General features: G+C 32.1%; 5 protein-coding genes and 1 non-coding gene across 7 annotated transcripts; 3 read left to right on the top strand and 3 right to left on the bottom strand.

The window, feature by feature from the left end:
• The first annotated feature begins 307 nt into the window (after positions 1 to 307).
• LOC145744692 (transmembrane protein 245-like) lies at positions 308 to 2950 on the top strand. The gene has a single exon (XM_082562605.1). It carries the CDS (start codon positions 326 to 328, stop codon positions 2684 to 2686), a length of 2361 nt encoding a protein of 786 aa, XP_082418731.1. The 5' UTR covers positions 308 to 325; the 3' UTR covers positions 2687 to 2950.
• A 698-nt stretch (positions 2951 to 3648) lies between these two features.
• On the top strand, positions 3649 to 5869 carry LOC145744915 (protein arginine N-methyltransferase 5-like). Its single transcript, XM_082562882.1, has one exon. The coding sequence runs from the start codon at positions 3714 to 3716 to the stop codon at positions 5619 to 5621; it is 1908 nt and encodes a 635-aa protein (XP_082419008.1). The 5' UTR covers positions 3649 to 3713; the 3' UTR covers positions 5622 to 5869.
• Positions 5870 to 5881: 12 nt separating this feature from the next.
• LOC145744913 (jumonji C domain-containing protein 5-like) lies at positions 5882 to 7477 on the top strand. Its single transcript, XM_082562880.1, has one exon. The coding sequence runs from the start codon at positions 5925 to 5927 to the stop codon at positions 6870 to 6872; it is 948 nt and encodes a 315-aa protein (XP_082419006.1). The 5' UTR covers positions 5882 to 5924; the 3' UTR covers positions 6873 to 7477.
• LOC145744914 (leptin receptor gene-related protein-like) lies at positions 7007 to 9721 on the bottom strand. Its single transcript, XM_082562881.1, has 4 exons — positions 9583 to 9721; positions 9093 to 9168; positions 7881 to 8067; positions 7007 to 7799 (listed from the first exon to the last, which is right to left on the bottom strand). Exons 1-4 carry the CDS (start codon positions 9593 to 9595, stop codon positions 7683 to 7685), a joined length of 393 nt encoding a protein of 130 aa, XP_082419007.1. The 5' UTR covers positions 9596 to 9721; the 3' UTR covers positions 7007 to 7682.
• Positions 9722 to 10170: 449 nt separating this feature from the next.
• On the bottom strand, positions 10171 to 20488 carry LOC145745730 (poly [ADP-ribose] polymerase tankyrase-2-like). Of its 2 annotated transcripts, XM_082563881.1 has the most exons (22): positions 20384 to 20446; positions 20114 to 20320; positions 19637 to 19843; positions 19176 to 19358; positions 18637 to 18798; positions 18163 to 18267; positions 17571 to 17755; positions 17050 to 17233; positions 16527 to 16724; positions 16271 to 16375; positions 16011 to 16145; positions 15324 to 15557; positions 14836 to 15036; positions 14229 to 14387; positions 13608 to 13856; positions 12986 to 13214; positions 12605 to 12851; positions 12379 to 12526; positions 12170 to 12308; positions 11726 to 11908; positions 11253 to 11380; positions 10171 to 10892 (listed from the first exon to the last, which is right to left on the bottom strand). In XM_082563881.1, the coding sequence occupies exons 2-22, from the start codon at positions 20240 to 20242 to the stop codon at positions 10818 to 10820; spliced, it is 3585 nt and encodes a 1194-aa protein (XP_082420007.1). In that variant the 5' UTR covers positions 20243 to 20320; positions 20384 to 20446; the 3' UTR covers positions 10171 to 10817. The 2 variants fall into 2 exon arrangements, with proteins under 2 accessions (XP_082420007.1, XP_082420006.1); XM_082563880.1 differs by having other exon boundaries at positions 20114 to 20488.
• On the bottom strand, positions 11430 to 11576 carry LOC145746905 (U12 minor spliceosomal RNA). Its single transcript, XR_014281665.1, has one exon. It is a non-coding gene; the product is annotated as a U12 minor spliceosomal RNA (small nuclear RNA).
• Positions 20489 to 20904: the final 416 nt, after the last annotated feature.

The following is a 20904-nucleotide window of genomic DNA, read 5'->3' as shown; positions in this document are numbered from 1 at the left end:
TTCCATGGCTATGTTGTTGTTAAAAATCAGCTGATCGATTCGTAAATAGGTTTAGGTTATCCTCCAAAAATACACGATTTAAATTAGTAGTTCATGTAAACATGGAAATGTAACTTAATGTGATCTTAAACAAAAATTTAATACAATTTAAACAATTATTTTAATAACCATTTAACAAAATTTATTAACTTTGTCTAGGAGGAATGTTATTTTTTTGTTCAAAGTCATGTGCGGTCACATTTTATCATAAACGCTGTTACAAAACAACAACTGGCTTTAATAATCTTTAAAAACAGTTCCGCAAATTTTGAAAATAATTTTCGCAATGGAAACCATTCCAGACCAAACACCAATTCGACCCACTAGTCGTATGAACAGGCAGGGCTCAGTATTTTTCGACAGCGTTACTCAATTAATACCAGAGGGCCACGAAAAACCGGTTAAACAAGCCCTATATACTGTCGCCACACTTGCGATTTTCGCTATAGTTTGTAGCGTGGGCGTTACCACGTTTTACGTGCTGCAAATATTTATTAAGCCCTTATTCTGGGCTGTACTATGCGGCTCTTTTTTGTTTCCACTAAAACATGGACTCCATAGAATTTTGGATAGTTGGCTAACGGATAGTTTAGACAAAAGAAGACCACTTTTATTAACGGTTACGTTTCTTCCATGGACGTTGTTTAATTTGCTTTCTGATTGGGTGGGTGGCATTTTCATGCAGAGATGGAAATTCCTGGCTGCTATTTTTGCAGCTCTTCTACCCATTTATATTTTAAACCAACTTAATTACCTAACTTGGTTGTTGGGATGCGGTGTATCCACCTTAAATTTTATTTCACAATTAGGATTATCTATATTTTTCTACATTCAAACCTATAACTCGGTGGTTCTTACAGTGCTTATTGTCTATTTTGCTACTTCATTGATATTCCAAGCAGAAATTCTAAATAAGTTTTCAGTAGTTATATGGTTAGTTCTATTTCTGTATGTTATGAGCATTGCTGGAAGATTTCAAATTCCTATTTTTGTAATTGTCCTTGTTTTAACCTTGATTGGTCTGTTTAGTAAAGTAAGCCCTGAAAATAATACAGAAGATAATGAAAACAGCAATGTTCAAGATGTTGGTAATAACCAGAATGAGGAAACATGTGTTTCTGGAATCTACCTTAACATTTTGTTTGGTTTGTTTTCCGTTGTGTTAATTTGGCTACATTTCTGGATTCTCCTTTTTATTTTAATTCCATTGGCGTTTTGGGTTTGCAAGAAGATCTTTTTTCATGAGAAAACATTGGGATGGTGTAACTTATTTTTATACAAATGCTTTAACCAGGACATGGCAACAATTTATCAAGGTCTTGTTCAGATGTACAATAAACACAAACAAGTGTTGTACCCCATGTCCATTCAAAAGTTTGTAAATGTCCTAATGCGAGGAGACAGAATGGTACTGCAAGGAATTTTGTCATATCTTCCAATGGTGACAAGTGTCATTATTATTCTTTCCCTTTTTATTTTCTCCATATCAACAAGCATGTTCTTGGCTGTTAAAATTCAACAAGAAAGCACTTTGGTTGTTAAGCTGACGACAAATGTCATTAATGAAACTGTTTCAAGACACCCTGAGTATAGGACATGGCTACCTGATAATGGTACTATACATACAACTGTAGATTCTTTGGTAGACACTGCATACCTGCAAGGCCGAGAATGGATTTCAAACAAGTTACAAACAACAGTTGGCCAGACTGCAAATATTAACAAAGTTGAGAAGCAGGTTTTAAAAATGTGGGATCAAATGTACCATGGTTGGTTTACAAAAAAGAAACAGCCTCCTCAAAAACGGTTAAGAAGGCAGACCTCTTTTAAAGGGTCCAATGAACTTTTCAATGGGATTGTAGATTTGTTAAGTATGAATGAAGTTATTCAGTGGCTGCAGGATAACGTCAAAGAACTAATGTCAATCGGCGAATCTGTCCTTTATGTCATACAAAGTAATGTTGCTTTGATAATGTACACAATTACATCGATACTCTCTGCAATATTTAACGGCGGTACATATATTCTTAACTTTGTTTTATCATTGGTTGTGTTTTTAACTGCATTGTTCTATGCGCTTTCAAGCAGTGCCAAACAATACAAGCCTATTCAAATGGTAGGCTCTATTGTAAGGCCATTTATAAAGGAGGGATTATTTGAAACAACAATTCAAAACTCACTTAGTGGAGTGTTCGGTGCATCATTGCGAATGTTTTGTTTTTACGGAATATACACTTGGCTGAACCATTCAATGTTCGGTTCAAACCTCGTGTATATACCTTCAGTACTTGCTGCTATATTTGCCGTTGTTCCAATCCTTACCACATACTGGGTATGCCTTTTATCTTCACTAGAAATATGGCTGTTACAAGGTAACCTACCATGTGCAGTTGGCCTGTTTGTGTTTCAGTTACTGCCCACAATGTTTGTTGACACTGCAATTTATCGTGATATCTCCCAAACTGGCGGGGCACATCCATACATTACAGGCTTGGCAGTTGCAGGCGGTGTTTATACATTTGGATTGGAGGGAGCTATTTTGGGGCCACTGCTGTGGTGTTTTCTTCTTGTTGCAGTGGATCTGTATAAAAGTGTAATTGCATCTGCAGATAAGACTGTTAGGCTGCCAAGAAGACGAATTCAATAAAAAAAATGATTGTCTAAAATTTGAAATTGATTGTATGCATGTTATTATTTTTTAAGGTAGATGAATCAGCATGTACTATATATGTCAATTTATTATTTTTATTGCTCATTACTTCCTGCCATTTCATTAGCAATTTATAATTTTGATTAATAACTAATTATTGTTGTAGTTGATGTATTCTACATAAATTCATTATATGTTAAAGCTATGTTACGTATTGTATTTTTATATTGCACATTTTGTTACTTTTTATATGGTTTTAAATGCTTCCTATGTAAACTTTATTTATATACATTATTCTTCAATTTACTAAAAAGTGTTTGCATATAAGTTAAAGTAGTATTAATGGAAAATAGTTTATTTTATTTAAATATTTATCTTTTGTACATTAACCTTATGACTTTGTTTTAAAATTGCAACAGTATAAAAAAATTAATCTATTACATTTTACTTAAATAATACTTATGCATTATATTTACACCAAATTTATTTTCCGTATAGAACATTTGTGCTACTATTTGTTAAATAAAGTGAACTGTTAAGAATGTTCATCTGTGGAATTTAGTTAATAACCTACTGGAAATGTTTATTTAGAACCTAAACAACAAACCACTTAATTTGGTTATAGAATTAAATTTTTTTTTCACATTTTTGCATTAAATAATTAATTTAAGTTAAATAACAAATTTACGCTAAACAACATTATTTTCATGTTAAAAACTTCAGTTGCATATTATTTTGTGGTATTATTTAAATTTTTGTGACAACCCTAGTATAGGCCATAAAACAATTACTATGATGACTCTGAACACATGGGTATTTGCATTTCCTTCCGCGGACATTCAAAGCTGTAACTAGCTCAATATGTCAGCTTTTCCAAATAAATAGAAATCATGTTTTGTTTATAATTTTACAGTTATAATAACTTAGTTAATATTTAATTTCGTAGGCTTGATAAATATATAAGAATAGTTGAATTTATTGGGTATTATTTTAAATAATATTGAGAGTTATTTTTGTGGTTAAAATGAATGCAAAACGTCTTTCTTGTGGACTGTCCATTAACTTTGAAGGTGATTTGGAAAATGCAATTGAGGGAGCATGTGGTGAGGGTTATGATTTTATATGTACAGACATTGTTAACCCAAAAAGTAAAACCACTTTCCAAAAAAGTGAAAACGGAAATCGTATTGGGGATGATTCGAGACGGGATTTTATGCTGAAAAGCCAAGAATGGTGCACTCTAGTGGTGGGTCGAGTCTCACAATGGCTTTGCTTGGAAGTGGGTTCTGATTTAGAAAAGGCAGAAGCTGAAAATGCCGCATGCGCCGAGCTTGATTTTGCAGCATATTTAAGTTTACCATCAGTACTGTTGACTCTTAAAAGTTATCAGTGTTCTAATCTTGCTAGGTTAATTTATAGTCATCTTCTAACCTGCCACCATAGTATGATGATGTGGGTTCATGTTCCAATTAACAACACAGTGATTTGTAATGGACATGGTGAAGAAAAAGGCAACCATAAAACAACATGGGATTGGTGGAACAAGTTACGAAATCTTTGCAATAACCACAGCCGAATCGGAGTAGCTCTTGAGATAACAGCCGACTTACCAGACGAACTCGTACTTAAACAATGGCTCGGCGAACCTGTTAGGTTGATAATCATAAACACTTCTGTGTTTTTAACCAACCAAAAAGGGTACCCAGTGCTATCAAGGGCGCACCAAGCATTTATCACACAACTTTATCGACTAAATTGCCAGGTTTTAGTCACAGGAAGCAATGACCACAATGCTGGAATGCGGGTATACCAGCAATACATGTCATATTTGTTTGATAAGAGGCCTCCTTTGGACCAATACGAGTTATTTGCACGTGGTTACGAAGACTACCTCCAGTCACCTTTACAACCATTAATGGATAACCTGGAATCGGCAACTTACGAAGTTTTTGAAAAAGATCCAGTAAAGTATCAGAACTATCAGGATGCAATACAACAATGTCTAATTGATCGTGTAACAGACTCACAAGCAAGTGATACTACAGTTGTTGTAATGGTGTTAGGAGCTGGAAGAGGTCCTTTGGTCCGAGCTGCATTAAAAGCAGCTGAGTTGGCTGGTCGCAAGATCAAATGTTATGCAGTGGAAAAAAACGCCAATGCCTCAGTTACACTTCAACTTTTAAAAAGAACTGAATGGGTGAATGATGATGTAACTGTTGTGTCGTGTGATATGCGAGTGTGGGAGGCACCACAGCAAGCAGATATAATTGTATCGGAACTACTTGGCTCGTTTGGTGACAACGAGCTCTCACCTGAATGTCTTGATGGTGCTGAAAGGTTTCTTAAGCCGGATGCAGTCAGCATACCGTGCTCATACACATCATATATGTCGCCTGTATCGTCACAGAAGCTTTATAATGAAGTAACAAATGCATCGCATTTAGACAGAGATAAACCAAAGGTAACAGCATTTGAGACACCATATGTAGTTCGTCTACATAACTACCATGAACTATGCAAAGCAAAAAGTGTATTTACTTTTACCCACCCCAAAAAACAGGAGAAAAATTCAAAATCGAAAAACCAAATACCTATAACTGACCCACTACACAACGCCAGACACACTACTCTATCATTTGATATACCATGCACTAGTCTACTTCATGGCTTTGCGGGATATTTCTTTTGCACATTATACAAGGATGTAAACATAAGTATCGTACCTGAAACCCACTCTACGGGTATGTTTAGCTGGTTTCCGATATTCTTACCCTTGCTCAACCCTGTGAGTGTGAAGGAGGGCGACAAAGTAGAGATAGAATTGTGGAGGAAATGTTCTCAACAGAAAGTGTGGTATGAATGGGCTATAACGGAGCCATGTGTAACTGTCATTCAAAACCCTGGCGGCAGATCATACACCATTGGACTCTAACACTTTAACTCAATAAAAACTGTATTTACAAATTGTTCAATTTTTTATATTTTAAAAATGCTGGAATCGAAATTTGTCCTTAGTAAATTCATTTCTTTTTTTTAAGGGTAGTAGTAACCTTTTTGTAAATTCTACCTTATAATAAAATTCGCTACACTATTAGGTTTTTTAATGTATAACGGTGCTTAGGAAATTTAAAATGTCTTTTTGTCCACCTTTATTAATCTGTATATTCGTTTCTTTAAACAGGCAAAAAAATTAAATAGGTTCTTATTTAAAACACTGTGACTGCAGAATTGGGTAATGGATTTCTACAAAAGTTATTTCGTCATTGGAGTGGGAGTATTTTTGAGTTTGTTGATATTAAAAGTCGATTCGCAAACCCACCTACCTCTAGGAGAACATAAAAAGTTACGACATGATATTCAGATACTGTATCATGAACCTGGACCTGAAGATTTTTATCGGGATTTTATTCATTCAGGTGTTCCAGTATTGATAAGACCAAACAGGAAGTCGTGGTGGAATATGCTAAAAGCTTGGAATGACACTGATATTTTGATGGAACATCTTGGGGATTATTATGGAAAAGCATTCAAGCGCTTGACGTGGACAAAGAACTGGCCGTTAGAAGTTCGTGTTAAATTCAGCGAATTTCTTTCAACTTTGCCCAACGAACTGTATTGGGATTCTTTAATTCCTTTACAGAGTACAATGTTGCAATACATACCTCTTCCCTACAGCATAGATTGCCCTGAGTTGTACGAAACTATTTCATCATCTAATCTTTTATACACAACCTACAATGCATCGTCTGTTTTCCATCAAGATGGTGCTGATAATTTATTTTTTCAGATATCTGGCAGTAAGAGATGGATTATGGCCAATCACACATACAGTGAGATGGCCTATGCAAATGATTATGATGTAGAACCAGGTCTATCACCTATCAACCCCGAAGCAGTTGACCTATCTCTGTATCCCTTAGCTGCTGATATTGAATTTTCAGAGGTTATAACAAGACCTGGCGATATGTTGTATGTCCCTGAGTACTGGTGGCATCACGTTAGGTCTTTTGATTCTCCTAACATTGGTTTTAACATCTGGATGGAGGTATTCAACTTTGACGGTTTGGAAAATATTTACGACATTGTCGGGTACAATAAAAAGTTTGCGGAATTAAGGAAGGAGTCACCGTCTGAGATTAAATGCGAAGGCCATCGGATGACGGCATCTGAGGTACTGCTATAAATAATCAAAAAAGAAAAAAAGGTTTCTTACCAGCCTGTAGGAAATGAAAAAAAAACAATTTTTAGAATAAATAGAGATTAAGTAATGTTTTCACTGTATAGATTTACTATTGCGTTATACTGCCTATAAGAGATTAAAAAGTGCAATTTAGTGTAAATTTTACTGTTTTTTTATAGGAATAAACGGATGCAAAGCAAATAGGAATTATATTATAATTTTATATACAAAGATTTATAATGTGTTGCAATTGCTGGCCTATGTAGAGCAAATATCACTTATGTAAAACATATTAAAAAACACTGCATAATATTTACATACATCATTTCTTACAACAAAACAAAAATTAATTTTTGATATCATTAATGTAAATAGAAAAAATATTTACATCTAATCATTAACTAATATATCTATTTCATGTTTAAATCCAACATATATCTTAAACCAAATTGCACCATGAACAACCAAATCTGGTTTAAACGTAATTTTTAAACAATCATTTTACAGAACAAGCCCCCAAAATATTTTTGCTCCCTGTTTTTTATAGTATATAAGAAAAAAAATTGGCTTAAATGGGTATAAGATGCTTAATAGCAGACAAAGAATAACAGTGGGCATCATTTTTTATAGATAATAATGGTTAAGTTATTAATATTTTAACTGATTTGCAAAATAGATAACTAGTAGCCAATAAACCAATTAATTTCTGACTAAGTTATTTAAGCCTAGCTTATAGCAGCTCAACCAAAATAATAAGCCTATACAATATAACAATAAAGAAAAATTTAAAAAAAAATGAAGAATAATTTTTGGTTACCATCGCTGAAACTCATATTCTGAATCTTGTGTAAAATACATGAAAAATCCCATAATTGTTAAAAAGGCGATGACATTGGCAGCTAAAGTAAATGCACATTGGCCCCATACAATCTGTTAAAATATTTACTGTTTTTACATATTTTGCACAAATAAATAAAGAAAAAGTATATACATTTCTAAAAATCGCCTTACAACATTAGTATGAGCTAATATGATAGGTAACCCGAACGCAGAAATCACTATTCCTGTTGTGAAAAATATTGAGAGCTCTTTGCAAGCCGTGCTGCTAGAATCAATGTCACCACCTAGTCTTCGTGCAATAAATATTGGTAGCGGGGAAAGAAAATAAAACAATAGCACAAATAGGGGCCAATATGACCTGCAGAAAAAACAAAACAATGTTTATAATATACCAGCAGCGTGGTGTAGTGATCAGAACACTTGATTTCACTACATGAAGTCCTGGGTTCGATCCTCACTGCTCTCATGCTGTGGTAATGCACTATAAACGGTATGAACTCCTGCTGAGCCAACACTTAATCAGCAGCTTTGAGGCAAATGTAATCTACAATAACCCAAACTGCCAAAAGCAACTCAAGACTGGGGTAGTAACTAATGTTACTCTATGTTGAGGGGGTCGACTGAAAATGAGGGAATGGAAATTGAAGGAACGGAAGATGAAGAAACCGGAAAATGAAGGAACCGGAAAATGAAGGAACGGAAAATGAAGGAACCGGAAAATAAAGGAACGGAAAATGAAGAAACCGGAAAATGAAGGAACGGAAAATGAAGGAACCGGAAAATGAAGGAACGGAAATTGAAGGAAAGTGAAAAAAGGAGTAGCGGAATCCTAAAAAAATAAAACGCGGAAATACCGTTGACTGTTTATTTAGGTTTACTGTCATTTATTCAAGAACTGATAAGCGATAATGAGTTAATTTTTATTACCCCAGCATACCCTAACCCTCTTCTATAAAATGCCCGTTTATTTCTAAAATAATATTGACTTAAATACAAATAAACAGTGAACGGAATTTCCGCGTTTTATTTTTTTAGGATTCCGCCTCTCCTTTTTTTACTTTCTTTCAATTTCCGTTCCTTCATTTTCCGTTCCTTTATTTTGCGTTCCTTCATTTTCCGGTTCCTTCATTTTCCGTTCCTTCATTTTCCGGTTCCTTCATTTTCCGGTTCCTTCATTTTCCGTTCCTTCATTTTCTGGTTCCTTTATTTTTCGTTCCTTCAATTTCCGTTCCTTCATTTTCCATTCCCTCAAATTCCGCGTCCTCTGTTGAGGTTGTCAAGTCAACCTTTCCACTTTAAGAATAAATAAATGTAAAAAAAGTAAACAAGTCAGATCAAAATATATAATTTAAGAAAAATAATTCTAAAATAGAAAAGTTTTACGCAAATTGTGGAAGAACACAGGCAAGCATTAAGAAAGTGAGAGATGCTGAACCTGCCAATGCCAGCAGTACAAGTCTAAATTAAAAATGAATAAATTATTACCTCTACTTTTATTTTACACTTCTATGTTAAGGTATTTAAAGCTTATCTTCAAATTAACCATAATATTTTGAATAACATTAGTTTTTAAAATAGAATGTGATTAAATATATTCAAACAAAAGTATTCTGCTTACCCTTTTATTAGGTTGTGATTGATAAATTGTCAAAAAGAAATCATAAAAAAAAATTATTTATTTTAAGTTAATACATATAAAAATGAGCAAATAATATAATAAGATAATGGTACTATTTGTGCATTACTTTAAATATGGAAACAGATAGGCCGTATTTAGTAAATGTTTTTACATATTCACAAATGTTTAAATAAACAGACTGACAGATAAAAAAAATATTATCGCTACAATTGCTTAAACGACAAATTAACCTACCTTTAATGGTCATTTTTCGAAAATATAGATGTCAATTTAAATGTTGGTGTCTGTGGTTGTTCTATATGTAAAATATTTAGTCAATGCATCTAATATAATCTGTCTCGTGACTTTAGATTTGTTTCTTTCGAGTAATTTAATTAAATTATTTACCAAAATGGTAGGAATCAAAAATTGTCACGCATCGGCGGATATTTTTGCTTATCCTCCAAATAAAAAATTGAAAATCTTATTTAAAACAAAATAAATTCATTTAAGACACTTTTTAAACTTTGTGCTTTTTAGTATTAATTTTTATTATTAGCCAGTGATATTAGGCATGTGTTAAAGTCCAAGATCCCTTGTAGATTTGACCATGGCCTAAAACAGCTACTAGGGGATATTCATACTTATGTATAGACTATGCTATGACTATTGCTTACCTAAAAAGTGAAGTCAATAACAAATACAGTAATATCAAATAAAGAAATTCAAGATAAAATTAAGGTCACTTAAGCTTATGTTTAGGATGTGAAGTCGACCTTTCTTTATCAAAGATATCAAAAATACTTAAGTTCACACCTCAAACAAATTTTATTTTGAAAACAATTTGAAACAACGAATACTACCGCCATGCAACGACACACAACAAAATACTCTAACAATTCTACTCCTGTATTAAATACAGGTTAATTAAAACAAATTGTATAGTTTAAATTAAGTACGCTTAGTTTGATTTTTTTTAAATATATAATTTACAATTATTTATGCCAAAAAGTTAAGAATTTGATTTAATTTCTAATTTTGTTTTAACCAAGCAAAGCCTATTTGTAACTACTAAACACAGTGGAAAAATTAGTTGATTTAAATGGCACACAATGTTTTAAAAATAGTAAAAACCTATAGAAATTTACATGTAGTTAAGTATCACATAATTTGAAACTTTATTTAATTTGCCTAAAATTAAAAAGTTTGGAATGTTGTATATTTAAATATGCTTTAAAAGAATCCTATTTTATGAAATTGCCCAACGACCGAAACAATTATAAGTTTACAAGCATTTTTAAAATATGCCTTTTGAACAAAATTTTTTACAAGCCATAGTAGTACACTTATTATAAGCAAAAAGCCTTGTCAAAAATGATAAAAAACAGAAAGCACAATAAAAACAATCAGACTGAATTCCGTTGGGCAAAAGTTGTCATGACAAAAATAGGATGCAAATTACTAAACTATTTTTGTGCAGAAATGTACTTTTAATGCTTGCTTCTAGCTGGTGCATTGTCTGTTGGTTTGACAATTTGGTAAGTGATCAAATACTCTGGGTAGGCCTAAAAAAAGTTAACATTAATAGGGTTGGATTAAAAATAAAGATATCTAAGTGTGGTTACAAAAATATGGCAGTGGTTAGAATGCTTCACTGCACTATGGGAAGTTTTGTGCTGTTCCCTACCGCTTTCCATGTCATATCATCCTTAGAGAAAGAAGGAACTAGGGAAGTACAAACTTTTGCCAAACAAATAAATAGTCGGCAATGTAGGGAGTAATGTAATCAATAATTTCCTAATTTGCGAGAGGCAATTTATCAGTGGGTCCCAGTTACAAATGTTATACAATGTTTAGGCTTGTCCTTTTCAATCAATCATCAAATTGTTTTATATTTTGAAGAATATTTAAATTTTTTAACCTACCTGTTCTCCCCTGTATATTACATACTCAGCATGCGACAATCCTCCCACACTTGGTCGACCAATCACAGAGTGATGTCCTGGAGGGGCATGCGCCATTTTCATCGCACTAAACTGTAGGAAAGACTTTCCTAAAAATACATTAAAAAAAAATTTAATATTTTTTTACAAAAAGAAAGAGGCAGACTTGCAAATCTGCAGATAGCCGAAGTAGAGCTTCCACAGAAGAGCAAATCTTCTGCCCACAAAAATCTCTACAAGGAAGATCCTTGAAGATGCCAGCGTTAACTGGAATCGTTATTTTCCTTACTCATTAGTTTACGGCACAACCACGAAAATTCTGGGAGAATTGCCCAAACCAACAAAATATATTTCTATTTGTGGTGACTAATAAAATTCTTTGTTTCATAAAACTTATAAAAAATCTTAAATTTACAACACCCAATATAAATAATGATAGCACTTGTTATAATTACCTAGAGTTACTCTACAGAAGATCATTTGTCTGTGGCAGATGTAGCACGATCTATCCTTATGCATGGGGCAGCCTGTGCCCCCATTTATCCCATAAACATACTGGTTACTCTTGGAAGAATTCTCAGCAAAGTAGATTCCAGCTCCGAACATGCCACCAATGTAAGCATGTCTCTCGTCAAAACCTAAGAGAGTAAAGTATGCTATCAGATAACAGTCTGTCAACCCTGTAGCCTATATAACAGTACATGGGTCCATATAAAGGTACAGAAATCTTATGAAGTCCAAATTAAACCATAGTAATCTTATGAAGTCCATAAAAAAGTGCAGTAATCTTATAAAGGTAAAGGTAGGAAATCCTGTAGGCCTTAACTTGATAATAGTGTGTTTTAACTTTTTAAAAAAAGATATATCAAAAATATTTAAAGATATTTGGATTATTTTACCTTTTTGTACAATAGCACTGATGAAAGGCGATCCGTGAAACAACATTCGGTCGTTGCTGTGCGAGTGATTCTCTTCTCCTACCTCCCTTCTTCTATGATTCCACCTCTCTCTTAGTCTTTTATTGTGGACTTTTTGAACCTAAACAAATTTTTTTGTTAAATATACTTAAAAATTTCACAAAGTTTTAAAATTTAAAACAATGTTCCACCTTAATTATATTGTAGGTTTTAAAGACTCCTCCAGCAACACCTCCATCCCTGTGCTCCCGGATTGTGGTCTTCATCTCCTCCACAACTGATTGATACTCCTTGTCATCTACTGATAAATCCACCAAGAATGACCCCTGCTGCGTGGGGCTAAAAAAATCAAAACTTGAAATTAAAAAAAATAATCGAAAATTTTAATCTAAAAAAATAATTTAAAAAAAATCATACCGTGGCAAAATTGATGCCATCGTGATCTCTTCTACTGGATCAACTGCTCCATCTGCAGCAGCAAGCGCTAGTCTCTCAGCAGCCTTAATGAGTTTATGTCGATGCCCGTATGCTCCTACACCGATATCTTTTAAATCTGTGTGCCCCATTTCTGCTAGTACATCTGTGGTGATTTTTTCTTGTTCGAAAATCTCGCGATATTGTCCTAAGCCGAGACGAGCTAAGAGTTGAAGAACTGCAGACTCATCTATTTTAAAAATTAAAATATTTCAAATTAATACACAAAATAGATAAAAAGTATACCAAGATAGGTTAATTATAAAATACCTGCAGGTTAATTACAAAGCAATATGATCAATAATTTTTTTTTTTAAAACTTACTTGCTGCTGATGAATCAGCAACTTCAAACAAAAGTTTTGTTGAAGCACTAGCATCGTCCGATGACTTGGCAAAACCATCACCGCCAGATGTCAGGCCAGAGTTCGATGCAGACGGACCGGCTGACTTACCATCAGAAGTTGGCTGTGGCACAACACTTTGTGGCATTGCATCGACCAACAGACAGCGGACATCATCTTGTGTAGTTAGGTCAAGCGGTGTTTGGCCCTCCTAAGAAAATAAACAACAAATTATTATTTTATCTTAAGTTATTATTCTATATATAATGGAGTTAAGTGGACAATATATAAATGTATGCTCAATTCATAGGCCTATAAAATAAATAAAATTGTCAATGGTAGTGTGGGTAAATTATCACAGGCAAATGTAAGTTGAGAGTTGTAACCATATAATGACAATTAAACGGCTGCCCATAGGTTAGGCTATAGACCAAAGTATATATAATGAAACTTAATGGACAATACATATATATATAAACAGGTATATACTGTTAGGGCATTAACTAGGTAAAACTAATGTCAATAACCAAATAGTACACCCTAAATGGTATTCCTATCTTTTCTACTTAAAGTTTTTCTTTGAATTTTACAAAAAATTTCAAACCTGATTTTTCATTGTAGGGTCAGCACCATGAGCAAGTAACAAAGTACAGAGCTGAGTTCTTCCTTTCTGCGCAGCTTCATGAAGTGGTGTGAACGCCCATCTATCTGTTGCATTAACTGAAGCATTACTTTTAATAAGAAGGGCAGCTATTTCAACATGACCATATGATGAGGCATTGTGAAGTGGGATTAAACCCCCTTTGTCCTGTGAGTTAACGTCAGCTCCATGTTCAATAAGATACTCAGCAACCTGAAAAGAAAGAAAAAGAGTTATTTTAAAAAAATTTAAATTATCTGGCATTTTTTCATATTTGTTTATTGTCGATGTGGGAAGGCTGACTTCACATTCTGAGTAAGTTTAATTATTATTAACCAGTTTATCAGTCTTTTAGCTTGGCAAACGTAATACCATTAGCATCTTACTTGAGAATGCTTCGACACAGAAAAATCTGAAATAAATGAAGAACCTTATGTAGTAAAACCATGTGTTCTTACCAATACAATAAGGACTATGCCAGTCATATCACTATACCTTGGTTTAAAAGATACAACTGAATCAAAGGCCTAAATAGAATATATTATAATCCGAAATGAATTATTAACCAGTAGTAATAACATTTACCTCATAATTGTTGTACCCTGCAGCAAGGTGTAAAGGTGTTGAGTTTCTACCCTGTTGATCCCTGCAGTTAATATTATCAGGAGTACACAACTTCTGGACTCTGGCCAGACAACCTTTCTTTGCAGCATCCAATAGAGCAACATCACCTCGAAGTAGATCCTAAAAATAAAAAATTTGAAAAAAAAATTGAATAAATAAAAATAAAAATGTTTTAAAACAAAAACTAAAATTGTCAAAAATCTTTAAATTGTCCAACTTAAATTCTGTCATGGTTTTCTTATTAATGGTATAGTTAAGGTAATGAGAAATAAAGTAAAAATCAATAGCCTATGCACTTAGTTATGTAATAAGGCTAGATAGGGGCTCCTATTATGTATTAAGTGTGTTTAATAGCTGTCTGAAGTGAATATATGACTAATACAATACACACTTAACTGTAGTCTGTGTTATATTGACATTACAAGTCATCAAACACCACTTAAATATACAATTCATATAGGCCTAAAAAAATTTTAATATCACATTTTTTTTTCATTTTTTTAATATCACATTTTTTTTTCATTTTTTTATTAAAAATTTTTTTTTTTCATTTTTTATTAAAATCTACCTGAATATCAGAGTCTCCTTCTTTTACGAGATCCAGAGGAGTGTTCCCGTCTCTGTTTTTCTTTAGAGGATCAGCCCCGTGTCGGAGAAGAAGTTTACAGATCTCATATTTTCCCTTAGCGGCTGCTTCATGTAAAGGAGTGAATTTCCATAAATCGGCAACATTGACTACAGCACCATGTTTAACTAGAAGCTCAGTAACCTAAAGTGTAAAAATGTTTAATTTTATAATTTTTTTAATAAATACTATAACTTCTAATGTAGATTTTTTTAAAAAAAAAATTTACTTTTTTAAATAAGTTAATGTAAATTTAAACGCTTTTATTCAATTTATAAAAAAATTAATTATTGTTCTTGCTTGTATACACATATTAAATAAGTTAGTATTTTTTTTAAATATCATAAATTGGTACTAATTTTTTTCTGTTTTTGCACAGGTAATTTAAAACAAATTTATATTTTTTCAATTGATTATTCGATTTATTGTACCTCATAATGGCCATAAGAGCATGCATTATGCAGCGGCACCAGTCCACCTTTGTCTTTAGCATGAACATCAGCTCCATTCTTCAACAAAAACTCTACAACTGCCACTCTGTTGTACCCAGCAGCAAAATGAAGTGGTGTCGACAACCGACCTTCCATATCCCTGCAGTTAACATTGTGGACCTGGCAGAGACTTTGGACAATGGATAAGTCACCAGCTTTTGCTGCCTCTAGAAGCTGTAGTTAAGTGTAAATAAAATTTTTAAAAAATATGCAGCATTTTTTTTCTAAAATTAGTTAACAGTATTTTACTAAACGGTATCCTGAAAAAATGTCCTTATTTTTCTTGTGAAATAGTGTCGAGGCATATAAACGAAAAATCTACAAATCTCACAAAGTATATTCATTAACAAACCTAAATTTTGTATTTGGAAATAATAATATATATGTAATATTGATGTGTCCTGTATTTAAATAAGCCAAAACCACAATGTTGTTTTTACCATTAAGGTAGAGTACTTCAAAGTAGTGTCAAGTGCTAGGTTGAGTTCAATGAAAACAGCCAAAAATAATCAATAAATATAATAAAGCCATACATTGGTATAAATACAGTTTAATACAATACTCTAAAAAAGTTGAATTTTTCAGCGCTTATTTTCAGATTTTTCACGATAATTTTTTTTTTTTTACCTGCATTTCTACATCAGTTGTGGTTCTTCCAGAATTTAAAGTTTCCTCTGATGCGGGATGAGTGGGAGGTGGTGCCGCTGGATGTGGGACTGGCTCCGGATGAGGAGCGGAGTTCACAGCCGATGCAATCGCATCCTGGAGTAAAACACAAAAAATAAAAAAAATTAAAAATTAAGTGAGATTTAAAAAAATTTAACTTTAATTAAAAATAAACAAACAACATTTTTAATTTTAATTTACAGAATTGTGCTTCTAACTACCTGTAAAAGTTGTTGAATATTTTCTGTTGCCATCTGAGCAGCGGTTAATCCTTGAATGGACACAATTCCGGAGTCTACCCCATTATTCAGTAAAACTGTACAAACCTTAAAAAAGGTAAATAAATTAATAAAAACAGAATTAATTTTTAAAAACTTGTTTACAAAAAAAGAAAAAAAAATTGAAATAAAATCTGTCAAATCAAATATTTTATTTTTATTTTTTATTTTTAAATTTACTTAAAAAAAATTCGCTCACCCGGGGTAAACCTAGCTGGGCTGCTCTATGCAACGCGGTCTGCCCCAAACAATCCAGGGTATTCACCTTAGCTCCATGTTTTAATAATACCTCAAGGACGTCGATGTGTGACTTGTCAGCTGCTATATGCAGGGGAACTAGGAATTCCTTGTTCTTGTCATTTATGTTTGCACCCTTTTTTATTAGCAGTTCTGTCACCTTTGATTAAATATAAAATAATAAAGTTAGGTCTTCTAATTATAGTGTGATAAAAAATTTAAAACTTTTCAAAAAAATAATAACTGTGGTATGTTTTAAACTATTAAACTAATTTGGTAATTTTTGACAATTTTAAAACTATAATCCAACATACCGAATAGTAAAAGTGTAAAAAATATTTCAAAATATTAATCTATAATATTTTTAAATAGCTCATGCAGCTTATAACTTAGCTACAGTTGTGTAATTATATACCGAAAATAAATCTAAAAACAGGTAATCAACGTCCATTTTTTTTATCAAAATTACTACATCATTTCTTTACCTGTTTTCTTTTAGGACAAGGGCATCCCACTGCACAATGAAGAGCAGATTCATTAGTCTCTGGATGATGAAAACTAACACTTTCCGATGTCAAGTTCTTCTTCACTTTGGTCAGATCACCTTGTCTTGCTGCTTCCAACAACGAATGTCCTTTAAACTCGTAAGCGAGCTTTTCTTGCAGTTGTCTGAAAATAAAAACATTTTAAATGGTAAGATTTTTTTACAGTCTGACAGTGTAGTGTAGTGGTAAGAACACTTTGGCATTTAGCATGATGTTCTTGGTTTGATCCCCACTGCTTCCATGCTGTAATGCCCCTAAGTAAGAGCTAATTAGAAGGATAATTATCAGACATAAATCAAACACACACAACATATAAATCAAAACATTTAAAAAAGGAAACTTTAGGCTGTGTCAAAGCAACGAATAAATTTTTAAATGTTTTATTTTTACATATAGTTGTATTTTCTTTAACTACATAAAGGACACAACTAAAAAGGTTTACACAAAATTTTGATACTTACCGATTTGGAGCTACATCAATTGCTGTCTTAGAATGACAATTAACAGTTGTAGGGTCACCTCCATGGGCCAACAATAAAGAACAGACTTCTACTCTGTTCTTCGAGGCAGCTTCATGTAGTGGAGTAAACTGCCACAGGTCCATGGCATTAACGTTAGCGCCATGTTTAATTAACAAATCTGTCACCTTAAAATAAAATTTTTTTTAATTAATTTTTTTATTTTCGAAAAAAGTTGTATTTTTTTTCTTTAGAAATTGTAAAGTTATCAGTCTGTTTGTTTAATATTTTAGTGTTATAAACTTTATTTATTTTAAAATGTCTAGTAAATCAAAAATAATGATATTGAAATATCAAAGCTATTATGACAATTTATGCATACTATAAAAACTTTATTAAAACAACAAAACGAAAGTAAAAGATTTAAAAATTTTTTTTTTAAACAAGAAATTATTCTTAAATTACCAAGTTTGACAAAATTTTAAAAATAGGATATAATTGAATTAATTTTAAATATTATAACATTTGGAACCTTTCGAAAAATTAATTTTCAATCAATTTTAACGAGGTTTTGTATTAAAATGCACAGACTTACCTCATAATGTCCATATGAACAAGCATTATGTAAAGGAACAAGGCCTCCTTTATCTTTAGCATGCACATCAGCACCTTGTTGTAACAACAAAGTCACAATTCGAACCTGAATCAATAAAAACATGCATAAAACACTTAATAATTTAAGTATTTTTATAGCCCAATAGTTATAGAAAAAAAATTGATTTGTTACAAAAAAATTGTTACTCAACCTAATAAAAAGAACTTGTTTTTATAAATTAAAAAGAATTAAAGTAAAAAATTTTCTTTGGATAAGGTTTAGCTGCAATGCATTAGGCCATTGAATAATTTAATTACTTCGCAAAAATAATCAATAAATGACATTAAAAGAAAACTAAAACACTTTGGTAAGGCAAGTATCTTGAAATTAGTCTTAAAAATTAATACATTGTTTTTTTACATCAAATTTTTAAAATAAACAAAACATAATTAAGCTACTTTTACAAACATTTACCCTGTTGTATCCTGCTGCTAGATGAAGAGGAGTTGATTTTCTTCCATCGGCAGCATGACAGTTGACATTAAGTGGAGTCAGAAGATCCATCAGTTCCTCCTCGTTTCCTCCTCTTGCTGCTTCTAACAACTCGTCCTTTTTAAATTCACCAGACAACACAATCTAAGAAAAATAAAAAAAAAATTTTTTTTGTTTAAATAAAATAATTTATCAAGATAAACAGTTTATTTAACATAAAAAGGTAAACAAAAACCCATTATTAAATGATTTATACAGTAATGATTTATATCTTTTAGTTACATTTTAAAAATGATTAATCATATTTCTTGTCTTCATTATGATATTGATTACCGAAATTCGTAAACAAACCGCTAATACATATAAACCCTACACTTGTATATTTAAACTCTATATTTAATTGGACACCATATTTTAACAGACAAATAAAAAGCAAAAGCAAATTGTTATTTGGTATGTAACGGTTATAACTTATTGGTAAAAATGACAATTCACTAAGACAGAAACAATGTTAAACTTACTTTTGCTGATGGCTCAGCTAAATCAAGTGCAGTTTTATGATCAGTGTTCCTTATATGGGAATCAGCTCCACTTTGTAACAATACAACACAAACATCAAGTTTGCCCTTGATGGCAGCTTCATGTAACGGGGTGTAATTCCAATTATCTCTGGCGTTTGCGTCAGCTCCGTGAGACAAAAGAAGCTATAAATAATATTGGCAAAATGTTTATTAAAAAATAAACAAAAATTCCAAAATCACAATCTCATTGTTTTTAATATCTAGACATTTTTTAATTTTTTTATAGATTTTTACTTTTTTTAACTTTTTTTATTTTTATATAAACTTTTTTTATTTCTAAACTTTTATATTTTTTAAGGGTTATGTAAGAATAGGTTTTCAAATAAGCCTATGTTGAAATTTCAAATAGGCCTATGAAAAACAAGTCATTTAATAATATACAAAATTAAAAATCCAATTACCTGGACAACTTCAGCATGGCCAAACGAGCAAGCATTATGTAAAGCAATTAGACCACCATCATCTTGAGCGTGAACGTTAGAACCACACTGTAGAAGATGTTCAACTACATCCTTGCGACCAAACCCAGCGGCAAAATGTAGAGGAGTTGATTTCCTACCCTCTACATCGCGAGCATTAACATTTTGAACATTTACTAATTTTTTCACCTGAAATAAACAAGTGTTATTTTTTAAAATTTATTCTAGATGTGGGGTTTATGGCCTACACATAGAGTAACATTTTTTACTCTGAACCAATTTCAAAAACAGCATGAAAGCAGTGGGGATCCAACCCCAAATCTAATGTACTGTTTTAAACACTACACTTTAATGCAGATCAAATTAAAGATTTTAAAATTAACAGCATTTTTTTATATTAGTTTCTTTTATTATATACAATAATAAAGTAACAAGAATGTCTTAACATTTTATATTCACCTTAATCAAATCTCCATTACGACATGCATCAAAGAGTTCCCTAGCAACAGATGTAGATGATGAAGATCTTTCCGATCTTACTGGAAGAGAATAGGCTCCTCCAGCCACAATGTTATGTCGTGAAGACATACTTGCCTCAATTTTTAACCTCTGCTTTTTAATTTTATTAATCAGATTTTAATTTTCTGAACGCTTTAAGAAAAAATCCTAAAAATTAGCAATTTTTAATTATTTTCCAATCGTACAAACTTAATAACTAAAACAACTTACCGATATACTTAAACCTTTAAGTATTTTAAAATAACTGTACACTTTATTCCGATAGCAAACAGAACCTTCAATTAACCCACTCGTTTCCTAAAGTAAAAAACAAATAAACAGGACAGACACCAAACCTTGTTATTATCGTCTCGTCGGATCTGTCAGTTTATTTGTTAACAATGGTGATTGCTTTATCCTCATTAAATAAAAAAATAATATTAAAAAAATTCAAATTTTGGTGATAACCAAACATTTTTAGAATTTTTAACAATGCACAACTTGGTAGCAGCATTAGCAGTACACAAGATTATAAATTTTAATTTTTCTTTAATTAATAAAAAGTCGCATGTCGTAATATAATTGCAATTTTAGAGTTTTGCGCACCACAATTTCCAAACCATTTTTTTGATAATTCTGACATTTCTACAACGTTTTGTTAAGTTCGTTTAACTTATTATGCAAAAGTGTTCCGTAATTATATATTTCTACTTTTAAAGAGCAGTTTAAACCACGTTGACAAGTAACTGGTC

The sequence above is a fragment of the Corella eumyota genome, chromosome 3, assembly GCF_963082875.1.
Source record: "Corella eumyota chromosome 3, kaCorEumy4.1, whole genome shotgun sequence".
NCBI classification, from domain to species: domain Eukaryota; kingdom Metazoa; phylum Chordata; class Ascidiacea; order Phlebobranchia; family Corellidae; genus Corella; species Corella eumyota.
This window is presented reverse-complemented; position numbering and strand designations above follow the sequence as displayed.

Excerpts from the sequence above, each read along its gene's own strand:
- LOC145744692 (XM_082562605.1), top strand. The coding sequence starts at position 326 with ATGGAAACCATTCCAGACCAAACACCAATTCGACCCACTAGTCGTATG.
- LOC145744915 (XM_082562882.1), top strand. The coding sequence starts at position 3,714 with ATGAATGCAAAACGTCTTTCTTGTGGACTGTCCATTAACTTTGAAGGT.
- LOC145744913 (XM_082562880.1), top strand. The coding sequence starts at position 5,925 with ATGGATTTCTACAAAAGTTATTTCGTCATTGGAGTGGGAGTATTTTTG.
- LOC145744914 (XM_082562881.1), bottom strand. Across the intron at positions 8,068-9,092 it reads TGTGTTCTTCCACAATTTGC|GTCATATTGGCCCCTATTTG; the intron begins GTAAAACTTTTC and ends TTTTTTCTGCAG. Across the intron at positions 7,800-7,880 it reads TATTAGCTCATACTAATGTT|ATTGTATGGGGCCAATGTGC; the intron begins GTAAGGCGATTT and ends ATATTTTAACAG.
- LOC145745730 (XM_082563880.1), bottom strand. The coding sequence starts at position 20,242 with ATGTCTTCACGACATAACATTGTGGCTGGAGGAGCCTATTCTCTTCCA. Across the intron at positions 18,268-18,636 it reads TAGCAGCAGGATACAACAGG|GTTCGAATTGTGACTTTGTT; the intron begins GTAAATGTTTGT and ends TTATTGATTCAG. Across the intron at positions 12,309-12,378 it reads AAACCTACAATATAATTAAG|GTTCAAAAAGTCCACAATAA; the intron begins GTGGAACATTGT and ends AAATTTGTTTAG.